At 47.8% G+C, this 26,642-nt stretch overlaps 1 protein-coding gene across 20 annotated transcripts in view; it reads left to right on the top strand.

Annotated features, from left to right (window-relative positions):
• FNBP1 (formin binding protein 1) overlaps positions 1-24,350 on the top strand; it is a 161,971-nt gene extending 137,621 nt beyond the window's left edge. For 8 of the 20 annotated variants that reach the window (XM_032165410.2, XM_032165400.2, XM_032165417.2 and 5 more), the window contains 5 exons: positions 2,450-2,559; positions 8,595-8,727; positions 11,059-11,180; positions 11,500-11,636; positions 15,533-20,019. In XM_032165410.2, the coding sequence (XP_032021301.1) occupies positions 2,450-2,559; positions 8,595-8,727; positions 11,059-11,180; positions 11,500-11,636; positions 15,533-15,711 (681 nt within the window). In that variant the 3' untranslated portion in view covers positions 15,712-20,019. Of the gene's footprint in view, positions 1-2,449; positions 2,560-8,594; positions 8,728-11,058; positions 11,181-11,496; positions 11,637-15,532; positions 20,021-21,007 lie in introns of those variants that run through there. The other 12 variants (XM_032165416.2, XM_032165393.2, XM_032165414.2 and 9 more) reach the window with 7 other exon arrangements.
• Positions 24,351-26,642: the final 2,292 nt, after the last annotated feature.

Genomic DNA, 26,642 nt, shown 5'->3' with positions numbered 1-26,642 from the left:
ATAGACATGATTGAAGCATGGACAACCATGTGGAAATGAGATTGGTCAGAAAGGGCCTGATCGCATCCTGATAGATCAGGTAGGGACACCCAGCAGGGCCTGTCTGTGCAGATTCTTGTTGGCCTCCCTGTGCAGCCTTCCTTCCTTCAGGGTATGGGGCAGGATCCTCATGAAGCCTCTTGAATGAGGATCATATGGCCACAATCAGAGTGGAGGTCAGATAGAGAGATCCTGTTTTCTGAGGTCGAAAGTGCTCTGATATTTTAACAAAAGACTGTAGCAAGAGGCCGCGTGTGGTGGCTCATTCCTGTAATCCCAGGACTTTGGGAGGCCGAGGTGGGCAGATCGCCTGAGGTCGGGAGTTCGAGACCAGCCTGACCAACGTGGTGAACTCCATAATCCACAATAATCCAGTTTCCAAATAAATATTGTAGCGCCATAGTATATGGAAAACAAGTCTTTATTCTTGTGTTAAAGGTTAGTTTTGCTTCATCTTAGATTTAGAGTCAAATTAAACTTCTTTGGTTTGCTATTAGGAATAGTCACTTCCATTCTGGTTTCACTCAACTCTTATCTCTAACACACACACACACACATTAGAGAGTCACTCAGTGTGTCTGATGAGTGTGTCTTTGAGAACATTAGCTGAAAGGTCTTTGCGTGGCCTTTTGTGGTCAACTATTTGCTGAATCACACACTTCCCAGCACATCACCCTGGCATTTTATCATAATCAGCCTAGGAACCCAGTCACAAGCCCCCATGTAAGCTGCTTGGCAAATGCAACTTGCTTCTGGAATTACATTAACTGGGTCTCTTCTTTCTACCTTGCCCCAAGCCTGCCTTGCCCTTGTTTCAAAAGAATTGAGGGTTTAAAGTAAAATCTCTTTTCTAAATGCCCTGGCTTATCCCTAGTTATTTGAAGAAATTTCTCTCTCCCTTTTTTTTTTTTTTTTTTTTTTTTTTTTTTGAGATGGAGTCTCGCAATGTCGCCCGGACTGGAGTACAGTGGCGCGATCTCGGCTCACTGCAACCTCCGCTTCCCGGGTTCAAGTGATTCTCCTGCCTCAGCCTCCCAAGTAGCTGGGATTACAGGCGCCTGCCACCACACCCAGCTAATTTTTTATATTTTTAGTAGAGACGGAGTTTCACTTTGTTGGCCAGGCTGGTCCCAAACTCCTGACCTCATGATTCACCCACCTCGGCCTCCCAAAGTGCTGGGATTACAGGCATGAGCCACCGCGCCCGGCACGAAATTTCTCTCTCTTTATGAACATAGCCTCACTTAAGTAAAGCACTTGACACCACAATGTAGCCATAGCTTTCTAACAAGTAAGCATATGTCAAAGCCTGAAACTGTTGATACTTTCTCCTTAAAGCTCATGCACAGAGTAAAGAGAGCAGTTGCTTTTGAAAAGGGAATCAAGATAGCAAAATACAGTTCTTCTGACATTAAAAACCGCGGAGATGAGTTTCATACACTGTGGAAAACTGATTTTGAGGTCAGGGAGGGCATTCTCTCTCAACTCTGAGAGGCTTCCTAAAGGTGCCTAAAAGAAGTCGCTAGGCTGGGCGTGGCGGCTCAGGCCTGTAATCCCAGCACTTTGGGAGGCCAAGGTGGGCAGATCACCTGAAGTCAAGAGTTAGTGACTGTGGAAAATTAGCCGGGCGTGGTGGCACGTGCCTGTAATCCTAGCTACTCAGGAGGCTGAGGCAGGAGAATCACTTGAACCTGGGTGGCAGAGGTTGCAGTGAGCTGAGATCGCACCACTGCACTCCAGCCTGGGCAACAGAGTGAGACTCCGTCTCAAGGAAAAAAAAAAGTAACTGGACTTTTAGAGGCAGCAGAGGGAGGCGTGCATGGGGTGAGGGGAAGAGATTTTTTTTTTTTAATGTTCTTTTTCACCCACATTCTCTGAGGAATGTGATGTCCCGTCTGTCACTTTACAGGGGTGGAGACTTTTGGCCTCAGCCTGTGTGAAGAGACTGGCAGGAATATTCAACACTAGGGAAAAGGCAGCAGCTAGGCGGGCAGTGGTTGATGGGGTTTATATTAAGGAAACATAAATTTCATTAACACTTCAGTGTTGCCACTGACATTGATGGTAACACTCGGTAGGAAAATGAAGAAGACTGTCTCAAAATGTGTTTTTCATGGATTCTCCCTAGAGTCAGAAGTATCTCTTACTCTGCTTTCCTATACCGTTGCTCACTGCTTTTTCCGGGGTGTTCTGGCCAGCATTCATAGAACTGGGAATGGTTTATGGGACTTAGGCAGTTTGCATGCATCGATTTTTGCATCTCGGCTGGGTGTAGTGGGAAAGAGCTTAGTCTGTTTCATGAAGCCACATGCAGATGTCTGCACCCCCCATGGCTGCAGGCTTTGCTTTCAGCCTTCTTTCAAGGAAAGCCTGGGGCTTTCTGGTTTCTCATTTATATTTGTGTCTGCAGGGTGCAACACCAGAGGATTTCAGCAACCTCCCACCTGAACAAAGAAGGAAAAAGCTGCAGCAGAAAGTCGATGAGTTAAATAAAGAAATTCAAAAGGAGATGGATCAAAGGTATAGTGCATCAATATGACTTATTAAGAAATTCAAGGCCGGGCGCAGTGGCTCACAACCTGTAATCCCAGCACTTTGGGAGGCTGAGGTGGGTGGATCACCTGAGGTCAAGAGATTGAGACCATCCTGGCCAACATGGTGAAACCCCGTCTCTACTAAAAATATAAAAACTAGCCTGGTGTAGTGGCACCCATCTGTAGTCCCAGTTACTCAGGAGGCTGAGGCAGGAGAATTGCTTGAACTTGGGAGGCAGAGGTTGCAGTGAGCCAAAATCATGCCATTGCACTCCAGCCTGGGCAACAAAGCAAGACTCTGTCTCAAAAAAATAAAAATAAAAAATAATTTAAAATAAAAATTAAAAGAAATTCAAGTTCAGGCTGGGTGTGGTGGCTCATGCCTGTAATCCCAGCACTTTGGGAGGCTGAGGCAGGAAGATCGCTTGAGTCTGGGAGTTCAAGACCACCCCAGGCAACATAGCAAAACCCCTAAAAAAAAAAAAAAAGAAATAACTAGCCAGGCATGATGGTGTGCACCTGTAGTCCCAGCTATTTGGGAGGCTGAAGTGGGAGGATCACCTGAGCCCAGGAGGTCCTGGCTGCAGTGAGCCATGATCCTGCCACTGCACTCCAGCCTGGGCAACAGAGTGAGACCCTATCTCAAAAAAAAAAAGAGAGAGAGAGAGACCAGCCTCGGCAACATAGTGAGACCCCCATCTCTACAAAAATAAACAAAAGTAGCTGGGTGTGATGGCACACCTGTAGTCCCAGCTACTTGGGAGGCTGAGGTGGGGAGAATTGCTTTAGCCTGGGAGGTGGAGGCTGCAGTGAACTATTTGCTTAAGAATCAAAACCTGGTTGGGCGTGGTGGCTCACGCCTGTAATCCCAGCACTTTGGGAGGCTGAGGTGGGTGGATCACAAGGTTAGGAGATCAAAACCATCCTTGCTAACACGGTGAAACCCCGTCTCTACTAAAAATACAAAAAATTAGCCAGCATGGTGGCGGGCACCTGTAGTCCCAGCTACTTGGGAGGCTGAGGCAGGAGAATGGCATGAACCCGGGAGGCGGAGCTTGCAGTGAGCCGAGATCGCGCCATTGCACTCCCGCCTGGGAGACAGAGCAAGACTCCGTCTCAAAAAAAAAAAAAAAAAAGAATCAAAACCCATTTGCTATAAAGCAGAGATATGCCATAGAGGAGGAGGGCCTCTGTGAAGGGAAGGTGCATTCATTAAAACAGCTGTAGGAAAAGCAAATCAAACAACACACACACACACACACACACACACACACACACACACACACACACACACACACCCTCACTCCTAGCAAGAGCTAAGGATCTGTCTCAAGAGGAATACCACTGCATTCCAGCTTGGGCAACAGAGCAAGACCCGGTCTCCAAGAAAAAAGCACAAAGTAGGATGATAGATGTTAAATACCAAGCACTCCAGATACCCTGGGATCAAATCTGGCTCTACCTCTTACTACTGCTGATGTCTCAGTGTCCATAACATGCTTGGAACCGTGCCTGGCACATAAGTGTCTGCGAAATAAAATGAATCATTATGTTAAAGGTAAACAAACTACGTGTTTCAATTAAAAGATACTCTCAGAATGGACCAAAAAATTAAAAACCCAATACACAAAGCGATGTATGCTATCTGCAAAAGACACATCTAACTTATAAGCGCTAGAAATGTAGAAGTAAAAAGATGGAAGAGAAGATATGCCATGCAAGGGCCAAAGGAAACTGGTGTGACAAGGCTGGCTTTTGGGCTGAATAAAAAGAAACAAAGAAAAAAAAAAGTGCTCGGGCCAGGCACGGTGGCTCACGCCTGTAATCCCAGCACTTTTGGAGGCCGAGGCAGGCAGATCACGAGGTCAGGAGATCGAGACCATCCTGGCCAACATGGTGAAACCCCATCTCTACTAAAAATACAAAAATTAGCTGGGAGTGGTGGTGCATGCCTGTAATCCCAGCTACTAGGGAGGCTGAGGCAGGAGAATCCCTTCAACCAGGGAGTCGGAGGTTGCAGTGAGCCAAGATTGTGCCACTGCACTCCAGCCTGGAGACAGAGTGAGACTCTGTCTCAAAAAAAAAAAAAAATGCTCAAAGTTAGTATAGAAGACTTAAATTATACATTTAGTAGCATTGACCTAATACATAAACATCTAGCAACTGCAGGGCACACAGTGTATTAGCCCATTCTCGTGCTGCTACTAAAGACATATTTGAGGCTGAGTAATTTATAAAGAAAAAGAGGTTTAATGGACTCATGGTTCCACATGGATAGGGAGGCCTCACAATCATGGCAGAAGGCAAAGGAGAAGCAAAGGCATGTCTTACATGCCGGCACGCAGGAGAGCTTGTGCAAGGGAACTGCCCTTTATAAAACCATCAGAGCTCGTGAGACTCACTATTACAAGAGCAGCCTGGGAAAAACCACCCCCATGATTCAATTACCTCCCACTGGGTCCCTCCCATGACACATGGGGATTATGGGAGCTACAATTCAAGATGAGATTTGGGCTGGGGCACAGCCAAACCATATCAACACTCTTTTCAAGCCCACATAAGAACATTTTCAGAATTGAGTATATCTTGGTTTCACAAAGCAAATCTCAACTAGTATCAAAGGAAATATATCATTCAAGCTATATTATCTATACTCTGCAATTAAGCTGGATACCAATAACAAATATTAAGAAATTGGCCAGGCGCGGTGGCTCATGCCTGTAATCCCAGCACTTTGGGAGGCCAAGGTGGGCGGATCACCTGGGGTCGGGAGTTTGAGACCAGCCTGACCAACATGGAGAAACCCCATCTCTACTAAAAATACAAAATTAGCCAGGTGTGGTGGCACGTGTCTGTAATCCCAGCTACTCAGGAGGATGAGGCAGGAGAGTCGCTTGAACCCAGGAGGCAGAGGTTGTGGTGAGCTGAGATCACGTCATTGCATTCCAGCCTGGGCAACGAGCAAAACTCAGTCTCAAAAAAAAAAAAAAAAAAAAGAAATATGCCTTTAAATAAGCCAAAAACTAAACAAAATCATAGTAGCTACTAGAAAGTATATGAAATAGAATTGAACTTTAACATACGTTCTATATATAGTTTGTGGAATGTCATTAAAGCCATGCTTATAAAGAGATTTATTGCTGTGAATGCATATTAAAAACAGAGAGGTAAATATCAGTGAGCCTTAGCTCACTTAGATCCTCACTTAGGATCTATCTCAAGAAGTTAGAAAAAGAACAGCAAATTGGCCAGGCACAGTGGCTCAAGCCTGTAATCCTAGCACTTTGGGGGGCCGAGGCGGGTGGATCACGAGGTCAGGAGATCGAGACCATCCTGGCTAACACGGTGAAACCCCGTCTCTACTAAATATACAAAAAAAATTAGCAGGGCATTGTGGCGGGCGCCTGTAGTCCCAGCTACTTGGGAGGCTGAGGCAGGAGAATGGCGTGAACCCAGGGGGCGGAGCTTGCAGTGAGCGGAGATCCCGCCATTGCACTCCAGCCTGGGGGACAGAGCGAGACTCCGTCTCAGGGGTGGATCATCTGAGGTCAGATTCAAGACCAGTTGGCCAACATGGCAAAACCTGTCTCTATAAAATAACAAAATTAGCCGGGATGATGGGGCAGGAGGCTGAGGCAGGAGAATTGCTTGAACCTGGGAGGCAGAGGGTGCGGTGAGCCAAGATCGTGCCGCTGCATTCCAGCCTAGGCGACAGAGTAAGACCCTATCTCAAAAATAATTAACAAAATATATATATATATACACAATTCAACAGATCCAAAAGTTCTTCCTTAAAAAGATCAACAAAGTTGATAAACATGTGGAAAGCTTGATTAGGAAAGACTGGGAGGAGAGGAGCTAAAGATAATGGATATAGACAGCTCTGTTGAGGACTTTTGCTGAGAAATAGGGAGGTAGCGGGAGGTGTGGGCCATGTAGTCAAGAGACGGGTTTCGGAAAGGACATCATAAGGGTGGACAACATTACACTTGGCTTGTAATGTTTGTTATTTGTTAAATAAATAAATGTCTAAACATTTTTAAGAACAAACATTTAACATTATTTAAAAATGTTTAAAAATTATTTATAAACATTACTTTTAAATGTTTATTTAAATATGTATTTATTTAACAAATATTCATTGAGCATCTACTATGTGCCAAGGATGGCCTCGACACTTGGGATCCATCAAGTTAACAATGTAACGTGAGCTCATAGAGCTTCCTCCAAGAGCTTCCATTGTAACAGGAGGAGACAGACAGTGAACAGTAAGCATGATAATAATGAATGATGCATGCTGTGGGAGAGAAGGCAGGAAGGAAATAAGGAAGATAGGAAGGAAGGGAGGAAAGAAACAAGATAAAGCGGCTGGAAGTCCAAGTGGGTCTCAGCCTCTTAGGTGGAGGGTGGTGAGGACTTGTAGAAGCTGTCTTCCTGTTATTTCTATATTTTTAGTTAAACTATTTCTCATGACTCAGAATGTATCTTTTGGCTTGTCTGTTGGCCTTGTATTGTATTGTATGGCCTGCTTTGGATTTTCTTTTGCTGACACTCATCAAAGTTGGCTCCTTAACCCTGGCAGTCATTTGCTCTAAATTTTTAACGACTCGAAGCCTACCAAAAGTGCCCTGCAACAAGGGTAAAATTAGTAGAGCTCTTTGGTCTTCAACCCAAACATGCCCTGAACTTCTCTAGCGATGCCTGCCCAGGCTACCATGGGCTGCTTCCAGACATGAATTCAGGAAGGATGTGGGATCCACAGTGTGTAGCTTTAAGGCTCTGTCACTTACCTGTCGTGGATACCAGCTATGGATTCAGTTTCTTAACAGTGGAAATGGGTGTATGTTAACATTTCCAAAGCGGTTGACTGTGCTTTTTCGTCAGGTGAGCACATTGCAGCCTGTGAGACCCAGGATGCCACCTGTAGCTTTGGTTTGCATGAAGAATGCACACATGGAAATACTTGGGGTTTTTTGTTTGTTTGTTTTGTTTTGTTTGAGATGGAGTTTTGCTCTGTCACCCAGGCTGGAGTGCAGTGGCTGATCTCAGCTCACTGCAACCTCCACCTCCTGGATTCAACTGATTCTCCTGCCTCAGCCTCCCAAGTAGCTGGGATTAAAGGGACATACCATCACGCCTGGCTAATTTTTGTATTTTTAGTAGAGATGGGGTTTCACCATGTTGGAAATACTTGGGTTTTGAAGCCAGATTCGGTGGCTCATGCCTGTAATCCCAGCACTTTGGGAGGCCGAGGCAGGTGGATTGCTTGAGGCCAGGAGTTCAAGACCAGCCTGGGCAACATGGCAAAACGCAGTCTCTACCAAAAATACAAAAATTAGCCATTCTCATAACCTGGTCTCAAAAATAAATTAATTAATTAAAATTTTTTAAATTCTTGGCTTTTTTTGTTGTTGTTGTTTTTTAATCTGTGTGGCAAAGGGAAGGGCAGGATTAATTTATGCTTCTCAGTTATTGGGGACAATAAGGAGATAACCATTAGAGAAGGGAACTGAAATTTAAAAATCAGCTTCTTTATTTATAGCCTTTGGTAGCAGAATTCCTACAGAGAATTTCCAGAATGGAAGCTGGCCCGATAGTCCCTTATCCGTACTCTAATCTTCCCACGTTTATATTCATATGGTTTTCAAAGTGGTAGAATATTGGCTGATAAGAGTAACCTTTGCCGGGTGGCGCGGTAGCTCACGCCTATAATCCCAGCACTTTAGGAGTCTGAGGCAGGCAGATCACCTGAGGTCAGGAGTTCAAGAGCAGCCTGGCCAAGGTGGCAAAACCCCATCTCTACTAAAAATAGAAAAATTAGGTGGGCGTGGTGGCATGCATCTGTAATCCCAGCTATTCTGGAGGCTGAGGCAGCAGAATTGCTTGAACCCTGGAGGTGAAGGTTGCAGTAAGCCGAGATCGCACCATTGCACTCCAGCCTGGGTGACAAGAGTGAAACTCTGTCTAAAAAAAAAAAAATTGGAATAACCTTTACAGCGTTCTACTCGTTCTTTCTTTCAGAGATGCCATAACAAAAATGAAAGATGTCTACCTAAAGAATCCTCAGATGGGAGACCCAGCCAGTTTGGATCACAAATTAGCAGAAGTCAGCCAAAATATAGAGAAACTGCGACTAGAGACCCAGAAATTTGAGGTATGAAACTTCTGTTGTGGAAAGCTTTGCTGGAAACGAAGAACAGGTGTTCCTCGGTGTAGAATGGCGTGGGGCCCTGACGATACTCTCACTGGGAGGGACACAGTGGGAATGGCAGGCTGTTTCATGAGTTACGGTCAAAGGAAAAATACGCTCTTTGCCGTTGAACATTCTGCTTCTCATCATAGCCTATCTTAATTGTGGCTGTAAAGCCTGACAGTGTTTAACGTTGTATTTGTATACAGTGGGGGGTTGGCGGGGTTGTTTTTTAATTTTAGAGACAGGATTTTGCTTTGTTGCCCAGGCTGGAGTACAGTGGCATGATTATAGCTCACTGCAGCCTTGATCTCCTTGGCTCAGCCTCTGAGGAGCTGGGATTACAGGCACATGTCACCATACCTGGCTAAGTTTTATTTTTCAATTTTTTATTTGTTTTAGAGTCGGGGTCTTGCTCTGTTGCACAGACTGGTCTTGAACTCCTGGCCTTAAGCCATCCTCCCACCTTGGCCTCCCAGAATGCTGGGATTACAGCTGTGAGCCGCTGTGAGCCACTGTGCCCGGCCAGTATTTTTTGTACTTTAAGTTATTCTGCTTCATCTCGTGGTAATAAAATTAGGAGTATAGGGCGATCCATTATCCCAGTGAATCAAAGGAGCAATGAAAAAAATCCCCTGAAATATACAATTGTTCTTTCAGCAGGCCCATTACGGAAAGGGTGTGTGTGAGAACCAGCAGGAAACACAAAGGAGAAACAGGCAGGAAAGATAAATAATCAAAGCTTGAGGGAGGGAGAGGAGCGCTCAAAAGCTGTCAACAAAAGCCTCCTGAACCCACTCTCCACACCACGTTTAAAGACTACAGAGCATGGAAAAATACATTAGCAACCGATTCTACCAGTCAGAATAGATTGTTTCCAGCAATGAAAGGTCAACTATGGCTTTTTTCATTCTTTTTTTTTTGAGATGAAGTCTCGCCCTGTTGCCCAGGCTGGAGTGTAGTAGCGTGATCTCAGCTCACTGTGACCTGCACTTCCCGGGTTCAAGTGATTCTCCTGCCTCAGCCTCCTGAGTATCTGGGACTACAGGTGTGCACCACCATGCCTGGCTAATTTTTGTATTTTCAGTAGAGACGGGGTTTTGCCGTGTTGGCTGGGCTGGTCTCGAACTCCTGACTTCAGATGCTCCACCCGCCTTGGCTTCCCAGAGTGCTGGGATTACAGGCGTGAGCCACCACACCTGACCAGCTTTTTCCATTCTTTTCAGAATCCATCATTAATGTTCATTTGAGCATTTAGAACTTAGAACGGTCCTTTTCTTATTTTTATTTATTTTTTTTTTTTTTGAGACAGAGTCTCACTCTGTCACCCAAGCTGGAGTGCAGTGGTGCAATCTCGACTCACTGCAACCTCCACCTCCTGAGTTCCAGTGATTCTCGTGCCTCAGCCTCCCGAGTAGCTGGGACTACAGGCATGTGCCACCATGCCCAGCTAATTTTTGTATTTTTAATGGAGACAGGGTTGCACCGGGTTGGCCAGGCTGGTCTCGAACTCCTGACCTCAGGTGATCTGCCCACCTCTCCCAAAGTGCTGGGATTACAGGCGCTCACCACCACCCCCAGCTAATTTTTGTACTTTTAGTAGAGACAGGGTTTCACCATGTTGGCCAGGCTGGTCTCAAACTCCCGACCTCGAGTGATTCACCCGCCTCGGCCTCCCACAGTGCTGGGATTACAGGCGTGGCCACTGCGCCCGGCCTTCTCATCATTTTTATTCCTTTGACTTTTTATACTGTTTCAAATGTTGCTGAAGATCATTTTATCTACTTTAATTTTTAAGTACAAGTTTCATTTCTATCAAAAAAAAAAGTTACACTCCTAAAAAATAGGAAGTGTGGCTTTCAAACTGAGTCACTGCTTAAGCATGGCTGTACATTCAGGTATCGCAGGGCGACCTCATGGTCAAGAAGGAACTAGAAGTGACTTATCCAAGATTGCACTGCTGCTTAAAAAGCCCAAGGGGATAGCATAGTCCAGCGTGTTTTCTGCCTCATCGTGGGCAACCACATAAATACGAGTTTGTTTCTATGTCTCCAACTTCGGGTGAAATGGAAGCAACCGTCCTTCAGTACATTTGAACAGTTGAAGGCAGAAAACGTGGCCATTCTGCCCCCGTGCAGACTTCCTCACATTGGGTAAATGGCCAAGAGCAGTCCCTGAGTTTGGGACCTTAGGACGCTCCGGGCTGGCCCTCAGATGGCCTTTGGGACCTTAGGACACTCTGGGCTGGCCCTCAGATGGCCTTAGGTTGGAGGCTCTCATTGCTTTTGTCTCCAGGCCTGGCTGGCTGAGGTTGAAGGCCGGCTCCCAGCACGCAGCGAGCAAGCGCGCCGGCAGAGCGGACTGTACGACAGCCAGAACCCACCCACGGTCAACAACTGCGCCCAGGACCGCGAGAGGTACAGTATCTGCACAGCGCCTGCCTCTGGCAAAGGAGCCTGTTGGCTTTGTATTTATTTCTAAATTTTGGAATCTGGAACGACCATAAGGCACTTGTTCAATACCAAAATGTCTGTTATGATTGACCTGTCACTTTTCCCATGATGGAGATTTATAATTCCACATGGGTGATCTGAGCCTGCGATGATTTACTGTGGCCTCAGTTACAGCACTCGCTGAGGGGCGGGGTTGCACGCGCTCTCCAGTCGCAGGGACTCAATCTGAGTCCTCCCTGGGGTCAGTCGCTTTAGTTGCTTTGTGTTTTCCTTTCTTGAGCAGCCCAGATGGCAGTTACACAGAGGAGCAGAGTCAGGAGAGTGAGGTGAAGGTTCTGGCCACGGATTTTGACGACGAGTTTGATGATGAGGAGCCCCTCCCTGCCATAGGGACGTGCAAAGCTCTCTACACATTTGAAGGTGACATTTCATGTCTGCTGGATTCCCCTGCCTTTTATAAACCATAATATCTGAGTCACTCTTCCTTCCTTCCTTCCTTCCTTGCTTCCTTCCCTTCCTTTCCCCTTCCTTCCTTCCCTTCCCTTCTTTCCCTTCCTTCCTTCCGTTTTTTGATACAAGGTCTCGCTCTCTTGCCCAAGCTAGAGTGTGTTGGTGCAGTCATGGCTCACTGCACCCTTGACCTCCTGGGCTCAAGTGATCCTCTGACCTCAGCCTCCTGAGTAGCTGGGACTACAGGCAAGCACTACCATGTCCGGCTCATTTTTGTACTTTTGTACGTTTTGTACTTTTCAGTAGAGACAGGGTCTCACTATGTTGCCCAGGCTGGTGTTGAACTCCTGGATTCAAGCAGTACTCCCGCCTCAGCTTCCCAAAGTGCTGTGATCACAGGTGTGAGCCACTGTGCCTAGCCACACTCTTCTCTTTCTGTGACCAGAACGTTCTTTGGAAGCCTTCCAGATCTGGCCAGGTGCGGTGGCTCACACCTGTAATCCTAGAACTTTGGGAGGCTGAGGCGGGCAGATCACTTGAGGCCAGGAGTTCAAGACCAGCCTCGCTGATATGGTGAAATCCCATCTCTACTAAAAATACAAAAACTAGCCGGGCATGCTGGCAGGTGCCTGTAATCCCAGCTGCTCGGGAGGCTGAGGCACGAGAATCACTTGAACCTGGGAGGCGGAGGTTGCAGTGAGCTGAGATAGCGCCACTGTACTCCAGCCTGGGTGACAGAATGAGACTCTGTCTCAAAAAAAAAAAAAAAGCAGCAGCAGCCTTCCAGATCTTTCTCTACTGTGCTTTTATCCTACTCATGGTATGATTACTATTTGGTTGTATATTTTGACTTTTGGTTAGTATAAGTTAACAGCTTCCAGAGAGCTTGCTTCACTGCAGCGGACGACAGGGAGGATGATCATTTCATCCATTCATTTAATATCTAATATCTATAGTGCTCCTGTCTTGTAAAGGCCCATGAAGTGGGGGGATGCAGGTCGTATGATATGGCACCTGCCCGGAGGGAAATCAGGCAGACACACTTAAGAAGCGGGCAGCGGTCAGGTGCAGCGGCTCACGCCTGTAATCCCAGCACTTTGGGGGGCTGAGGCAGGCGGATCACGAGGTCAGGAGATCAAGACCATCCTGGTCAACATGGTGAAACCCCATCTCTACTAAAAATACAAAAATCAGCTAAGCATGGTAGCGTGTGCCTGTAATTCCTGCTGCTCAGGAGGCTGAAGCAGGAGAATCACTTGAACCAGGGAGTCGGAGGTTGCAGTGAGCCGAGATCGCGCCACTTTACTCCAGCCTGGCAACAGAGCGAGACTCCCTCTCAAAAAAAAAAGGGAGGCAGCTTGCAGTGTTTGCCAGAGGAGGGATACAGAGGAATGGGAGGACAGGGGAGAATGAGGTCAAGTTTGGAGAACTTGCCATGGCATGGGGAGTGTGGCCAAAAATGTGTGGCTGGAGCTTAGATGTCTTAAGTCCTAATAGTGAAATGTGGCACTAAAAAGTGGGAAGTGCCAATGGGAGCCAGGTTAGAGAAACATCTGGATTCTATGTGGCAAACATTGAGGAGCTATTGAAGGTCCTCTAGCAGGGTGTTGATGCAGTCAGAGGTGTACCTTAGGAAGGTCATTGTCAGATGTGTAGGATCAACTAGAAAACAGGGAAGATGGTTAGAAAGACTAGCCTAGGCCAGGCGCGGTGGCTTACGCCTGTAATCCTAGAACTTTGGGAGGCTGAGGTGGGCAGATCACCTGAGGTCAGGAGTTCGAGACCAGCCTGCCCAACATGATGAAACCCCCATCTCTACTAAAAATACAAAAGTCAGTCAGGCATGGTGGCGGGCGCCTGTAATCTCAGCTACTCGGGAGGCTGAAGTATGAGAATTGCTTGAACCCAGGAGGCGGAGGTTGCAGTGAGCCAAGATCGTGCCATTGCACTCCAGTCTGGGCAACAGAGGGCAACTCTGTCTCAAAAAAAAGAAAGAAAAGAAAAGATAAACTAGCTTAGTGTTTCTAAACCGAAGAACCTTGAAACAATGTCCTGCAGAGCCTTAATAAGGAGGCCATGAAAGAAGCTCTCAGGCCAGGCTCAGTGGCGGCACGCCTGTCATCCCAGCACTTTGGGAGGCTGAGGCCAGGAGTTCAGGGTTACAGTGAGCTGTGATCACACCACTGCACTCCAGCCTAGGCAATAGTATGAAGCCCCATCTCTCTCACAACTAAATAAATAATAATAAAATTATGAAAAAGTTGCATTTTAATATAACGAATCAATTTTTAAAAATAGCAATCAGAGCTCAAGTACGTTTGGGAAGCCCTGGGATAAATAAATTTTACAGATTTCTTTACTACAGGACTTTCCAGAGCCTTTAATAGACTAAATGTTCATTGTGACAAAATAAGAAAGAAGTACCAGTTTAAATGTTCCCAGTTTTACTTCATATTCCAACCATCCCCCACCGTTCCCTGTTGCCCTGTTAACAGCTCGTTAAACTCTTTGCCTTGCAGAAAACTGCGGGGTGGTGGGCAGCCTTTGAAATGATCCCAGCAGAAGGTCTTGGGGGCCTCGTTCAAGGAATGGATACAGAGATACCGCCCTTGACAAACTGCATAGATTCGGGCTGATCAGAAGCCAGGAACAAAGAGGAGAGGAGATCCAAGACGGCTCCCAGGGTTGTATTCCTAGGAGGACGGAGAGGTCTAGGGAAGTGGGAAGCAGGAGGAGGATATAGTTAGGAGGAAAAACAGTGAATCCCGGTTCATCTATGTTGTTTCAGGTGTTGGGGCCATGTCTAGGTGGCAGTGTGCTGCAGACAGTGGGAAAAGTGGAATCTCGGCTGCAGAAAGTACCAGAATGGAAGCAATATGTGAGGACAGTGTTTAAAGAGGAGCAGTTGGGCCGGGCGTGGTGGCTCACGCCTGTAATCCCAGCACTTTGGGAGACTGAGGCGGGTAGATCACCTGAGGTCAGGAGTTCAAGACCAGCCTGACCAACATGGTGAAACCTCGTCTCTACTAAAAATATAAAATTAGCCGGGCGTGGTGGCACATGCCTGTAATCTCAGCTACTCGGGAGGCCGAGGCAGGAGGATCACTTGAACCCAAGAGGCAGAGGTTGCAGTGAATAGAGATCGTGCCATCACACTCTAGCCTGGGCAACAGAGTAAGACTCTTTCTCAAAATAAACAAACAACAACAACAACAAAAAATTGGGAGGCTGAGGCTGGTGGATCACCTAAGGTCAGGAGTCTGAGACCAGCCTGACCAACATGGTGAAACCCCATCTCTACTAAAAATACAAAGGTTAGCCGGGTGTGGTGGTGCATACCTATAGTCTCAGCTGCTCGGGAGGCTGAGGCAGGAGAATGGCTTGAACCGGGGAGGTGGAGGTTGCAGTGAGTTGAGATTGCACCACAGCACTCTGGCCTGGGCAACAAGAACGAGACTCCATCCCCCCCACCCCCCCCCAAAAAAAATGACACACAAAAGAGAAGCAGTTGGAGCCACGGGGGTACCTTTCTCCTGAGAGAGATCCAAGGGAGAAAGAAGACGACTAGAGAAGAGAACCAAAGATTTATCCAGGGGAAAACACTTTCCATTCTGCAGGGGAGGAGAAAGAGGGTCCTGGAGGACTGAGAGAGGGTCCCTAGAGAGACAGAGGTAAGAACCCAGACATTTCTGTGCAGAAGGAGACAGTTTTGAGGCAGCGGGTGAGGGCTCAGTGCGTCTGAGAAGGTCCGAGGGGGGTGAATTTTGTGTGGACTTCGACGACACTTGTTTCATTGCGAAGGCCACTGTTTGCCTCCTCCCTGCATTTGCCAAGACATCTAACATATCCTGATATTGCTTTTTCAGGTCAGAATGAAGGAACGATTTCTGTAATTGAAGGAGAAACATTGTATGTCATAGAGGAAGACAAAGGCGATGGCTGGACCCGCATTCGGAGAAATGAAGATGAAGAGGGTTATGTCCCCACTTCATATGTCGAAGTCTGTTTGGACAAAAATGCCAAAGGTGCTAAGACTTATATTTAATACCATAAAAAAAAAAAACTGTAAAAAAATGGAGTTGTTTCTCCCCACAACCGTGACTGTTACAGGCAGTTCCTCGAGAGACTGGCTGGCAAGCACCACAGTGCGCGTTCTCCTGTGGTCTCACAGTGGACTTCAGGGTCCGGGCACCTGAATTGCCTTGTCTAGTTTGGGCTGTGATCAAGTTTCACTTGCTGATGAAATTTTATGTGGAAAGCTGCCAACCGCCAACTTACAGCTGTGTCATTCAAAATCTGATAAACATTTCTTCTTTTGGCGGTATCTGTAGATTAAAAAAAAAAAAGTTGCATTGTAGCTTCTCATCTTTCTGAATTTAAAAGCCGGCACACATCATGCAGATGCCAAAGACTTCCCTACTCTTGTTTATATCTAGTATCCACCATACACTGAGCTACATTAGGAGGTTACAGATTATAACTTAATAAACTGAACTGTGTTAGGTTGTTAAATTGTATACTCATTCACTTGGGAGGAAGTCACAAGTAAAATAACATCTCCTCCTTCTTGACTAAAGCAGTAAATAAGATTCTTATATTGGCACCAAAAGTGTGTATTTTTACTTAAACATGGTCAGCATCCTTGGTAGGGCATCACGAGTATCCTGTTATATCTATATGATCCCAGACGACCAGCGGAAATCTGGAAAAGTTTGGTGAATTGACCAGTTGATTTTTACATGGCATTGCTGATTTTCCAAGTGTCATCAAATTGACAGGTTTTTTGTTGTTGTTGTTGTGTTTGTGTTTTTGTCGTTGTTGTTGTTGTTTTGAGACAGGGTCTGGCTCTGTTGCCCAGGCTGGAGTACAGTGGCTCACTGCAACCTCTGCCTCCCCCAGGTTCAAGTGATTCTCCTGCCTCAGCCTCCCGAGTAGCTGGGATTACAGGCGTGCACCACCACGCCCAGCTAATTTTTGTATTTTTAGTAGAGATGGGTTCGTTGTGTTGGCCAGGCTGGTCTCAAACTCCTGACCTCAAGTGATCTGCCTCCTTCTGCCTCCCAGAGTGCTGGGATTACAGGCGTGAGCCACTGTGCCTGGCCCAAACTGACAGTTGATCAGATGTGCTAGTGCTGTTTAGATGCAGTTACTTAAAAGCAGAGCTTGTCCATGCATCAGCTCCTTTTGGCTGTGATTTTCTCTCACACTTTGTTCTGTTTCTGTTGGTTTTACAAGTAGAGCTGCACTCACGCTTGCCCAGGTGGGGCTATACGTAGAATGTGGTGTGGCAGCAAATGCTTCTCCCCACAGATCTCAGCACATCGCTGTTCAAAGAGTTTGGGGGTTTGCTTTTGTTTTTTTGTTTTTTGTTGTTGTTGTTGTTGTTGTTTGCTTTCAATCATTGGCAAAATTTGGATTTAGTGGAAATTATTTTAGAATTTCTGGCTCATTTTATACAATTAACTGTAGCCAGAATGAAATAAAATGTCTCACCACATCGAAAGGAATCTAGGCCACATGAGAATTTGCATTTTTAAATTGGCATTGATGTGGGAGGGGAGATAGTGAAGTTGGTCACATGCGTAGATGGTTGCCAGGCATTTCACTGTGCCGATGGCGAGAACCCACCCCGAGATCATGGACAGCCCACTGCAAATGCGTCAGAATGAAGGTGTTCGGTCAGATTCTCTTTTTATCTGATTTTGAAAATTATTTCCTTGTGTCCCTCCTACTTTCAAGTAGGAAATTAGCCCCTGCCTGCCTCTATATTGTGGGTTCATTTGATCAGCTCAAGTCCATTTAAAGCTGATTTTCCAAGCAGTCCCTCTGCATTCGGGCTCTAGAACCTAGTAGGGGCTGTGGATGCTAGGGGCCGTGTTTTCAGATTCTCACAGCCAGTTCACCTTTACTTAGTGACAGCCTGATTTTTTAAAAAACATTTTTTTTTTTTTTTTTTTTTTTGAGACGGAGTCTTGCTCTGTCGCCAGGATGGAGTGTGGTGGCACAATCTTGGCTCACTGCAACCTCTGCCTCCCGAGTTCAAGCGATTCTCCTGCCTCAGCCTCCCGAGTAGCTGGAACTACAGGCGTGTGCTACCACACCCAGCTAATTTTTTGTATTTTTAGTAGAGACGAGTTTCACCATGTTAGCCAGGATGGTCTTGATCTCCTGACCTCGTGATCCATCCACCTTGGCCTCCCAAAGTGTTGGGATTACAGGCATGAGCCACTGTGCCTGGCCTTTTTTTTTTTAGTCTCACTCTGTCACCTAGGCTCAAGGGCAGTGATACAATCCTGGCTCACTACAACCTCTCCCTCCTGGGTTCAAGTAATTCTTGTGCCTCAGCCTCCCAAGTAGCTGGGGTTACAGGTGCCTGCCACCACACCCGGCTAATCTTTGTGTTTTTTTTTTTTTTTTAGTAGAGACGGGTTTTCACCATGTTGGCCAGGCTGGTCTCAAACTCTTGGGCTCAAGTGATCCACCTGCCTCAGCCTCCCAAAGTGCTGGGATTACAGGGTGAGCCACTGTGCCAGGCCCAAATTTCTTTTGGATGCTTTTGCTGACATAGTATCAATAAAGCCACCCATCCTGACCCCAGGCCTCTTTGTAAATATTGCAGCAAGAAACTCAGCTGACCCTTCAACCACAGGGATCTGTTTAAATGAGCAGTAGGAAGTTTCCAGCTTTACCCCAGTAAACAAGTGAATGGGAAACCTAAGGTATTAAAATCTGACCTTTCTATCTGATGACAAACTCATTTCCAGTCTGTGAACTCCTGGACAAAGCAAACCAACCACTGAAAAACTCGAAAATAGGGCAAGACGACATTAGCCTTGTAAAAGTCTGCTTTGAAAAAAGGCATTCTGTCAAGCTGTGTATTTTTTTCTTATTTAATTCAAATTTAGTTATTTCATTATTCAAATTTAATTCAGAAAATAGCTCAGTTGGTTTCAGGGGGAATGGGGTGGGAGGGGTTTGGGCACATAAATTTATGATGATAATTTTAAATGTATGATCATTAAGTTGTATGCCTCAGTACTATAACAGGTGAATCTCTGTAATATTGACTAAACAGTTAAAGATATTTTATAAATTTCAAGTCCATCTCATCAATGCATGAAATATTAGAAAACCAAATTCCAAAGAATCAGGAATTTCCATTTCCACCCAAAGTATACTTTATTATCTTCTAGCAGTTCTCTGTTAAAATAAAAGAAGCAAAATCTCAGCTACTTATATAATTTTCTCCTTTTATTTGAAAGTTACACTTAGACATTAATAATATGTACAGAGAAGCCTTTCCTCCCTACTCTGTTTATAACTCTATCCAACTTGCCCACAAACACTGCCCTCCTTAAACCCATCTGATGTGGGCAAAGCCACTGTTTTCTTAGGCCCATAACTCAGTGCAGCTGTTTTATTTTTATAATGCCGGTCAACCTTTTGTGTGTGTGTGTATGTGTGTGTGTGTGTGTGTGTGTGTGTGTGTGTGTGTGTGTGTGGCGTCTACGATGTGCTTATTTAATAATTGCCAAAATATTTAGACTAGAGTAACTTCCGGTGGGTCAATTGGATTGTGACTTTCTTTTGTGGTTTTTTGGTTTTTCGATTGCTGTTAAATATTTTCGTAATTCCCCCCACAGAATACATGTGTATATACTGCAACTTCAAAACTAAAAGCAGTACTTGAATGAGTTGTTTTAATGTTGTACTTTTATCTGTTTGTTTTATGGGTTCTCCTGCTGCCTAATGACCTTTCTGTTTTTATAACTGCCGGAAAGCCGCGAAGCCTCTCGCACGGGGAGCTAGGTCCCCGCTGCGGCTCCGCACTTGAGTTTATAAACTCTGGGGTTCTGAGTAAGTTTTGTTTGAATACAGCAACATGATTGTCTCTTTCTATTCTTATCCTAAAAGAAAAGACTCTGTCTGGCATCTTTTAGTTGTACCCTCATATCTGCCTCTCTAATAAATGTTATATTTTTTCTCAGTATTGTGTATTTTAAGTGACTTTTCATGTTTCCAAGAAAATTATTCTGTGTAATATGAATATTTAACTCTTTCATCTCCAGTAATAGGGGATTTTCTAGCCCAGTGCTTTTTTAAAAATTCTGCCTCCCACCCCTACCTCCTCCTTTAAATGATGGCACCTCCCCTGTTTCTGATCCTGCGTGCACTCAGGACCTGAGAAGTCTGTGTTTCTTTTGTTTCTTTTCTCTCTCATTGAGATGAAGAGCTTTTCACGGTTTATTGCTGAATGAATACAGAACGACAGGTTTTCCTTTTCACCAAAGATTTTACATTGTACTGCTGAAGAGCCAAGAGTTTCCTTCTGAGAAAATCGGACCTTCATGTTCCTTGTACCATTCTAGGAAATTGATGCATTTCTTTTCTTTTTTTTTTTTTTTCTGGAGTTGAGTTCTCACTCTGTTGCCCAAGCTGAAGTGCAGTGGCGCAACCCTGGCTCACTGCAGCCTCAACCTCCCTGGGCTCAAGCCATCCTTCCAACTCATCTTCCCGAATAGCCGGGACTACAGGCGTGTGCCAACATGCTGGTTAATTTTTTTTTTTAATTTTTTGTAGAGATGAGGTCTGGCTATGTTGTGGCCCAGGCAGGTCTTGAACTCCTGAGCTCATGCATCCTCCCTCTTCAGCCTCTTAAAGTGCTGGGATTACAGGTGTGAGCCACTGCACCCAACTTCCGTTTCCTTTTTTTTTTTTTTTTTTGAGACGGAGTCTTGCTCTGTGGTCCAGGCTGGAGTGCAGTGGCCCGATCTCAGCTCACTGCAACCTCCGCCTCCTGGGTTGAAGCGATTCTTCTGCTTCAGCCTCCCAAGTAGCTGGGATTACAAGCGCCTGCCACCACGGCAGAATAATTGTTGTATTTTTAATAGAGATGGGTTTTCACCATGTTAGCCAGGCTGGTCTTGAACTCCTGACCTCATGATCTGCCTGCCTCAGCCTCCCAAAGTGCTGGGATTACAGGCATGAGCCACCGTGCCCAGCCCTGGCCTCCGTTTCTTACTTTCTCTCAAAACTAAACTTACGAGAAAGATGAGCTGGGGCAGATGGCCTCATCAGTCTCCTGTTTGGGCTTCTCTTAACCCTGAAGGAAAGACCAGCTAAAGCCTAGAGAGAAAACCGTGAAAGTTCCTCATCTCAGACCTGCCCTGTGGTAACCAATTGCTCTAAGATGCCCCCTCCCACCCCTTCCCTCCCCGCGCTCCCACTACCCTCCCGTCCCAGGGCGGTGCAGTTTGTAGCCAAGAGCAAAATGCCCGCCTGGAACCCGCGCCTTCCTCTCTAACAGAGAGTTTCTCTTTCTGTTTCTCTTTGTGTTGTAGATTCCTAGAGGGGAGTGCCTGCGAGCCTCGGGTGAGCCTTCCTGGAGGAGCCTCCGTCTGCTTGTCCCCACAGGCCTCCAGCGCCCTGCCCTGTGGACAGCCCACCCCTCCGCAGCCCCATCCCTGCGGGGCGGTCTCTCTCTCTCTACAGCATGCTCCCTGCGGCCCTGCCCTCTCGCCCAGCCCGGGCCACCTCGTGGGGGACAAGTCTCGCCAGCGCCCACCCCCACGGCTCGGGTCAGTCCTCATCGCTCCCCCTCCCCACCCCGCGCAGGCCACTGAGACGGTGGGACACGCCCCCGCCTGCTCCTTCCTGGGCCCTCAGTCCACCCGGGCTCGTCCTGGTGGCCCTTCCGCGCTTCACACAGTGCCTTTTGTGAAAATGTCATCACGGGTCCCCTGAGGAGACGAGGCAGGTCCAGCGCACACCAGGCGGACTGAGCACTCGATGTCATCCGTGTGTCCCCGACTGTCTGCTGTAGAAAACACTTCCTCTTCTCCTGAGTCTGTGAAGTCCTCAGTGGTCCTTTTTGGATTCTAGGCTTGCACCTCATACCAAACATTGACCCTTTCACTATCCCCTCGGCCTGAGAGAATCTGGCAGGCAGGGGGGCAGGTGCACACACACCCACAGGCACACCCACCAGTACACACGTGTGCACATACACACATTTTGGTTTGGTGCCCTGTTTTCAGTGGCCTGGGGAGGTCCACGCTGGAAGTCGAATTCCAGCTCACCTTGTTGACTCGCCTGTGTCCACCGGCCATGAGGAGCCCACGCCCGTGCTCCCCATCACTTCCCTGTCCCTGAGAACTGTAGATCATGCGCTTGTGAGCGAGGCCCTCCCCTCCACACCAGCTCATTGCAAAGCGAACATCTTCTCCTTTCCAGGAGCCCCAGGATAAGCATCTGAAAAGGTTAGCGCTTTCTTTTTGTTTGTTTGTTTGCTTTTTTGAGACGGAGTCTCGCTCTATTGTTCAGACTGGAGTGCAGTGGCGTGATCTTGGCTCACTACAACCTCCACCTCCTGGGTTCCAGCGATTCTTCTGCCTCAGCCTCCCAAATAGCTGTGATTACAGGCGTGCACCACCACACCCGGCTAATGTTTGTATTTTTAGTAGAGACAGGGTTTCACCGTGTTGGTCAGGCTGGTCTCGAACTCCTGACCTCAGGTGATCCGCCCGCCTCAGCCTCCCAAAGTGCTGAGATTACAGGCGTGAGCTACCGCACCCCGCCGAGGTTAGCACTTTGATCACCAAAGACCCCGTGCCTCTTGTGGTCCTCTGAGGGATCCCACCACCACCACCCTTGTATTTTATCACGTGCTCTTCAGGGCATGTGGAATTAGTTGAGTTTGCTTTTAGAGCTAAGTTTCTTTCCTTGTGTGGGTTTTTTAGGAAAACCTGAGGTCCCCTAATCTGTGCCCCCCCCCCCCCCCCCCCGACGCCTTAGAGCAGAGCAGCCCCTCCTCTCATTTGGTGCAGAAACAGTCAAGAGGAACCATTGGCCGAGAGCTCCTGTGACTGAGAGCGCCACGGAAGCCTGGGGATGACGTCGGGCAGCTTTATTCTTTGCTTGGCTTTGGTAACTAGGTGGTCCCCTCAAGCATCCTCAGTTCCTCTTGCTGTTTATGAATCTAAGACAAGGAAATCCTATAGAAGCCAAAGGGACAGGGATGGAAAGGACAGGTCCCAAGGGATGGGGCCGTCTTTACTCGTGGAAACCAGGAAATTGCTCCTCTCAGCCAACCAGGTTGACCACACACCACTCTTCCGGAGCAGCTCAGTCAGCCCCCGGGGACGAGAAACCACAAGTGCGGAGACGCTGAGGCCCAGGCAGGTGAAGAGGAAGTGGCTTTGGGTTTTTAAAGTGGGTGAGCGTGAGCCTCTCTCACTGCTTCTTCCCCGGGTGACTGCAAACCTCCTGCTGAAGGCTCAGGGCCGCGGCAGAGCCATGGGCTTCCGGTCCCTGCAACGGGTGACCTAAGCGTGGTGCACCCATCAGTCACGCAGGAGGACCGACTTGACGAATGAAAGACAAGCCGGGATGATGCAGGGTAAGAAGAGTCGGGGCCGCGCCTCTGTCCCCGCAAACCAACAGGTGCATGGTGAGTGTGGCGGTCCCCACAGCTCCACAATGGGCTCCCCCGCCAACGGGGACGACAGGGATCTTCAGGAACTTCAGACCTCACCAAGTCAAGTAGACCACTCTCCACTCCACGAGGATGTCCAACGGTTCTTTAAAATGGGATTTTAGAGCCTCGGGAATGCATGTGCATCGCATCTTTCATATAATGGGTCAGGATAGATTCATTTCTTGCAACATAGTGAAAAAGGTATAAGCTGCAGTAATTTGCTCTTTGAATGACCGTCACCCCCAGTATAGGATATGCTTGTATCCCCGTCACTCCTCCGCCTCTTTTTTAAACTTTTCCACCACCTGTGTCCAAAAAGAATGTTATAGCGAGTGCTCTTAAATGTTGAACCTGGGTGTTGCTTCTTGGCCAGTCTGCGTGGCTCCATGAAAAGCTCACTGCTGCCCCAGCCGGGCTTCTTAGAGGAGGTCAGTTGTCCTATGTATCATTTACTCTGGGAATCCTACTGTGAAATCATGTCTGTATTTTTCTGGAGCAGTTCACATAGAGTAGAACGTGGAATTTCCCGTGAACGTCTCCTTCCTCCCCCATATCTGCCGCCTGTCACTTCGCCGCCGTGCTAGAATACTGTTGTGTTGTAAGATGACTAATTTTAAAAGAACCTGCCCTGAAAAGTACTTAGAAACGCAGTGAAAGAGAGGAACTTGTCCTTTACCCAGTTTTTCCTTTGCAGGATGGGAAAGTATAAAAAGGTATGGAAGGTTGTCATGGGCTGTTCCTTGGGGGTTTTTATCTCGCTTACCGTGGAGATAAGCCTGCGGCTTGTCTAACCAGCACAGCACAAAGGTCTCGATGCCTTTTGGTAACATCTGTCATTACAGAAGAAAGTTTACATAACGTCAAAAAGTGACGTTAATGCTAAGTGTTTTTCCAGAAATATTGGTTTCATGTTTCTTAGTGGCTCTGCCTCCTGTGCTTGTATCATCCAAAAACTTTTTTAAAAGTCCAGATTCTATTTTAACCTGATGTTGAGCACCTTTAAAACGTTCGTATGTGTGTTGCACTAATTCTAAACTTTGGAGGCATTTTGCTGTGTGAGGCCGATCGCCACTGTAAAGGTCCTAGTGTTGCCTGTTTGTCTCTGGAGATGGAATTAAACCAAATAAAGAGCTTCCATTGGAAGGCTTATATTGACCTTGTAACTATATGTTAATCCTCTAAGTGTTAAAATAAAATATAACTTCTGGCGCCATGTCACGGGACTATTTTGTTGCATGAAGACATGACCCTAGTTGTGGAAGCAGTCTGGTGTCATTGGAAGCCCCCTGGGCTGGGGAGCTGGCCCCTGGGAGGAGCTGGAGACCTAGATAGCTCTCAATTCCACCCCCATCCACAGTGGAGGGGGAGGCTCTCAGACCGTGGTGACATGAAATTCGGGCTGATGTAGTGCAAGGATTCCGAGAGGCTCCTTATGGCTAGGAGTATTTTTTGCATGCACATTCAACTGGTTGCTACTCTAGTTCTTTGGGGACCTCATTGCTTGGGGCTGAGGCAGGAGGAGGTGGTGAAATGAGGGCACACCTGAGTTTCACTGATCTGGTATCACCAGTGCTCAAGCCGGTACTCCTGGTGGCGTGGCTGGAATCACTAGTTTCTGTGAAGCTGCAGGCAGTGCGGAGCTGTTTCATGTGGACAACTCGAAAGGGCAGCAGCCTTGTGCCCGGCACTGGCTGGACATGTGCAGTGGGAGGCCCCATTTCCACAGCCAGGTTTGAAAAGTTCACCCTGGCCTTTTGGGGGAAGATGGATTGGTTTGTGCCCACACTTGTCTGTGTCCCAAGGGCGTTTTTTTTTAGCACTGTTTTAGGAAAACAGTTGTCGAGGAAATGACGTATTCGCAGCTACACCAAGTGCAGGGCTGGCAGCTCTGCTGATGCCAAGCATCCTCACTTGCGGAGGGCAGGAGGTGAGGGCATCAACCTCTAACCTCTAACCCATTGGGAACCTCTAACCACAAGTGCGTGCAGCTGGCTTCAAGGCACCATTGAGAATTCCTGGCTCCCAGTGTGACACAGCGTGGCACAAGGGAACAAGGGGGATCTACTGTTACCCTACCCGAAACCCTCTCCTCTAGGTTGTCAGCAAAAAAGTCCACTTGGGAAGAATATTTCGGGACTGCGCCCAGCAGTCTGTGGGGCGGAGACGGGCTGTCTCCACCTGTGAACCCCGCCATGCCCCACCCGCCCCTGCCGAGCCTTCTCCAAGAGCCGCACCAGGGCTGAGGCGCCTAGAACAGAGCCCGCTGGTTTGGGGCCATTTCCGCGCGTCTGGACATCACAGAGGTCGGGAACACTGGGGGCGACTAGTTAGTTTGTTTTCTGCTGCACTGGGGAAGCCTCTTGAAGTAGGAAGTTCCTGACTCACCGGCTCCGGGGAGGCTACAAGCCTGTGGGGCCGGCTCCTCCGGCGGGTCAGGAAATACCGGCCCGCCCCACGCCCTCCACCCGCCCTGGGCACGCCCGGGCCTGGGAGGCGGCTCCTCCGTCCGCAGAGGTGGTGGGGACCCCTGGCGGGAGCAGACGGCAGAGCGCAGCAGTGGAGGGAGCAAGGAGGGCGCCCTGCGGTGAGGAACGAGATGGAGGTGGACACAGGCGGGGCTCGGGCATGCCCCCAGCTTTTTTTTAATTGAAGCGAAAGACTCAGAAATCGTGAAATATATGGGACAGCCTGGAAGCTCCATTTTGCTGCTGCCAGAGGATGGTGGGAAAGAGCCACCATCCAGACGAGTTCCCTGGCTCTGCGCACTCGCCTGGGGGAGGCCTCCTTTTCCCTAGTCCTAAAACCCTTTCCTGAGAGGCGAGGCAGGGATCTGTGTTGCCAGCGCCCTCTGAGACCCGGGATGAGCGTGTGAAGGCTGCCAGCAGGCACGTGGCAGCCCCTTGGTGTGTCAGCTGCTTCTCCAGGGTCCCACTGAGTGCCCATTCGTCCTTGACTTGAGCACTCCTGCCTCCCGTTAGACCTCCAGATGGTATAGTGACATCAGCCGGGGACATCTCCGGACCACAAAAGGTACAGAAGAAGCAGAGGAAGGACCCTATCCTTGTCCTCAGAGCTAAGGGGCCGAAAGCTGTGGGAGGAAACACGGACCCACTCTCTCCATCGCGGATGGGGAAGGCTCCCCTCCTCCCTGCGGCACCTGCTGGAGGGACGTCTCAGCCTTGGACAGGGCAGCATCCCTTCAGTCCGCACAGCCTCTGGCTGCCAGGCTGCGCAGAGCCCTGCCCTTCAGAACCTGTTTCCAGTTCCAGCTCTCCATAGGCCCCCTCATCTAGGCTGGTCATGGGTCAAATCGAAGGAAGGAATGGAGGCTGCACCCTGAGAAACCCTGGGACACCTTTCCAGAACATACATTGCCTAGGCTGTCTACTGCTCCTAGCTTTCCCCAAAGGCGTGTGTTTCTTCTGCGCCAGCTCACCCTTGCTCCGTCCAGGTAGCAAGTGTCTCTGTGTAGGTGAAGTTGCAGAAGGGACGAGCCAGAG

The sequence above is a fragment of the Hylobates moloch genome, unplaced genomic scaffold (genome assembly GCF_009828535.3).
Source record: "Hylobates moloch isolate HMO894 unplaced genomic scaffold, HMol_V3 SCAFFOLD_10, whole genome shotgun sequence".
NCBI lineage: Eukaryota > Metazoa > Chordata > Mammalia > Primates > Hylobatidae > Hylobates > Hylobates moloch.
The sequence above is the reverse complement of the archived record's forward strand: the minus strand, read 5'-3'. Positions and strand labels throughout refer to the sequence as shown.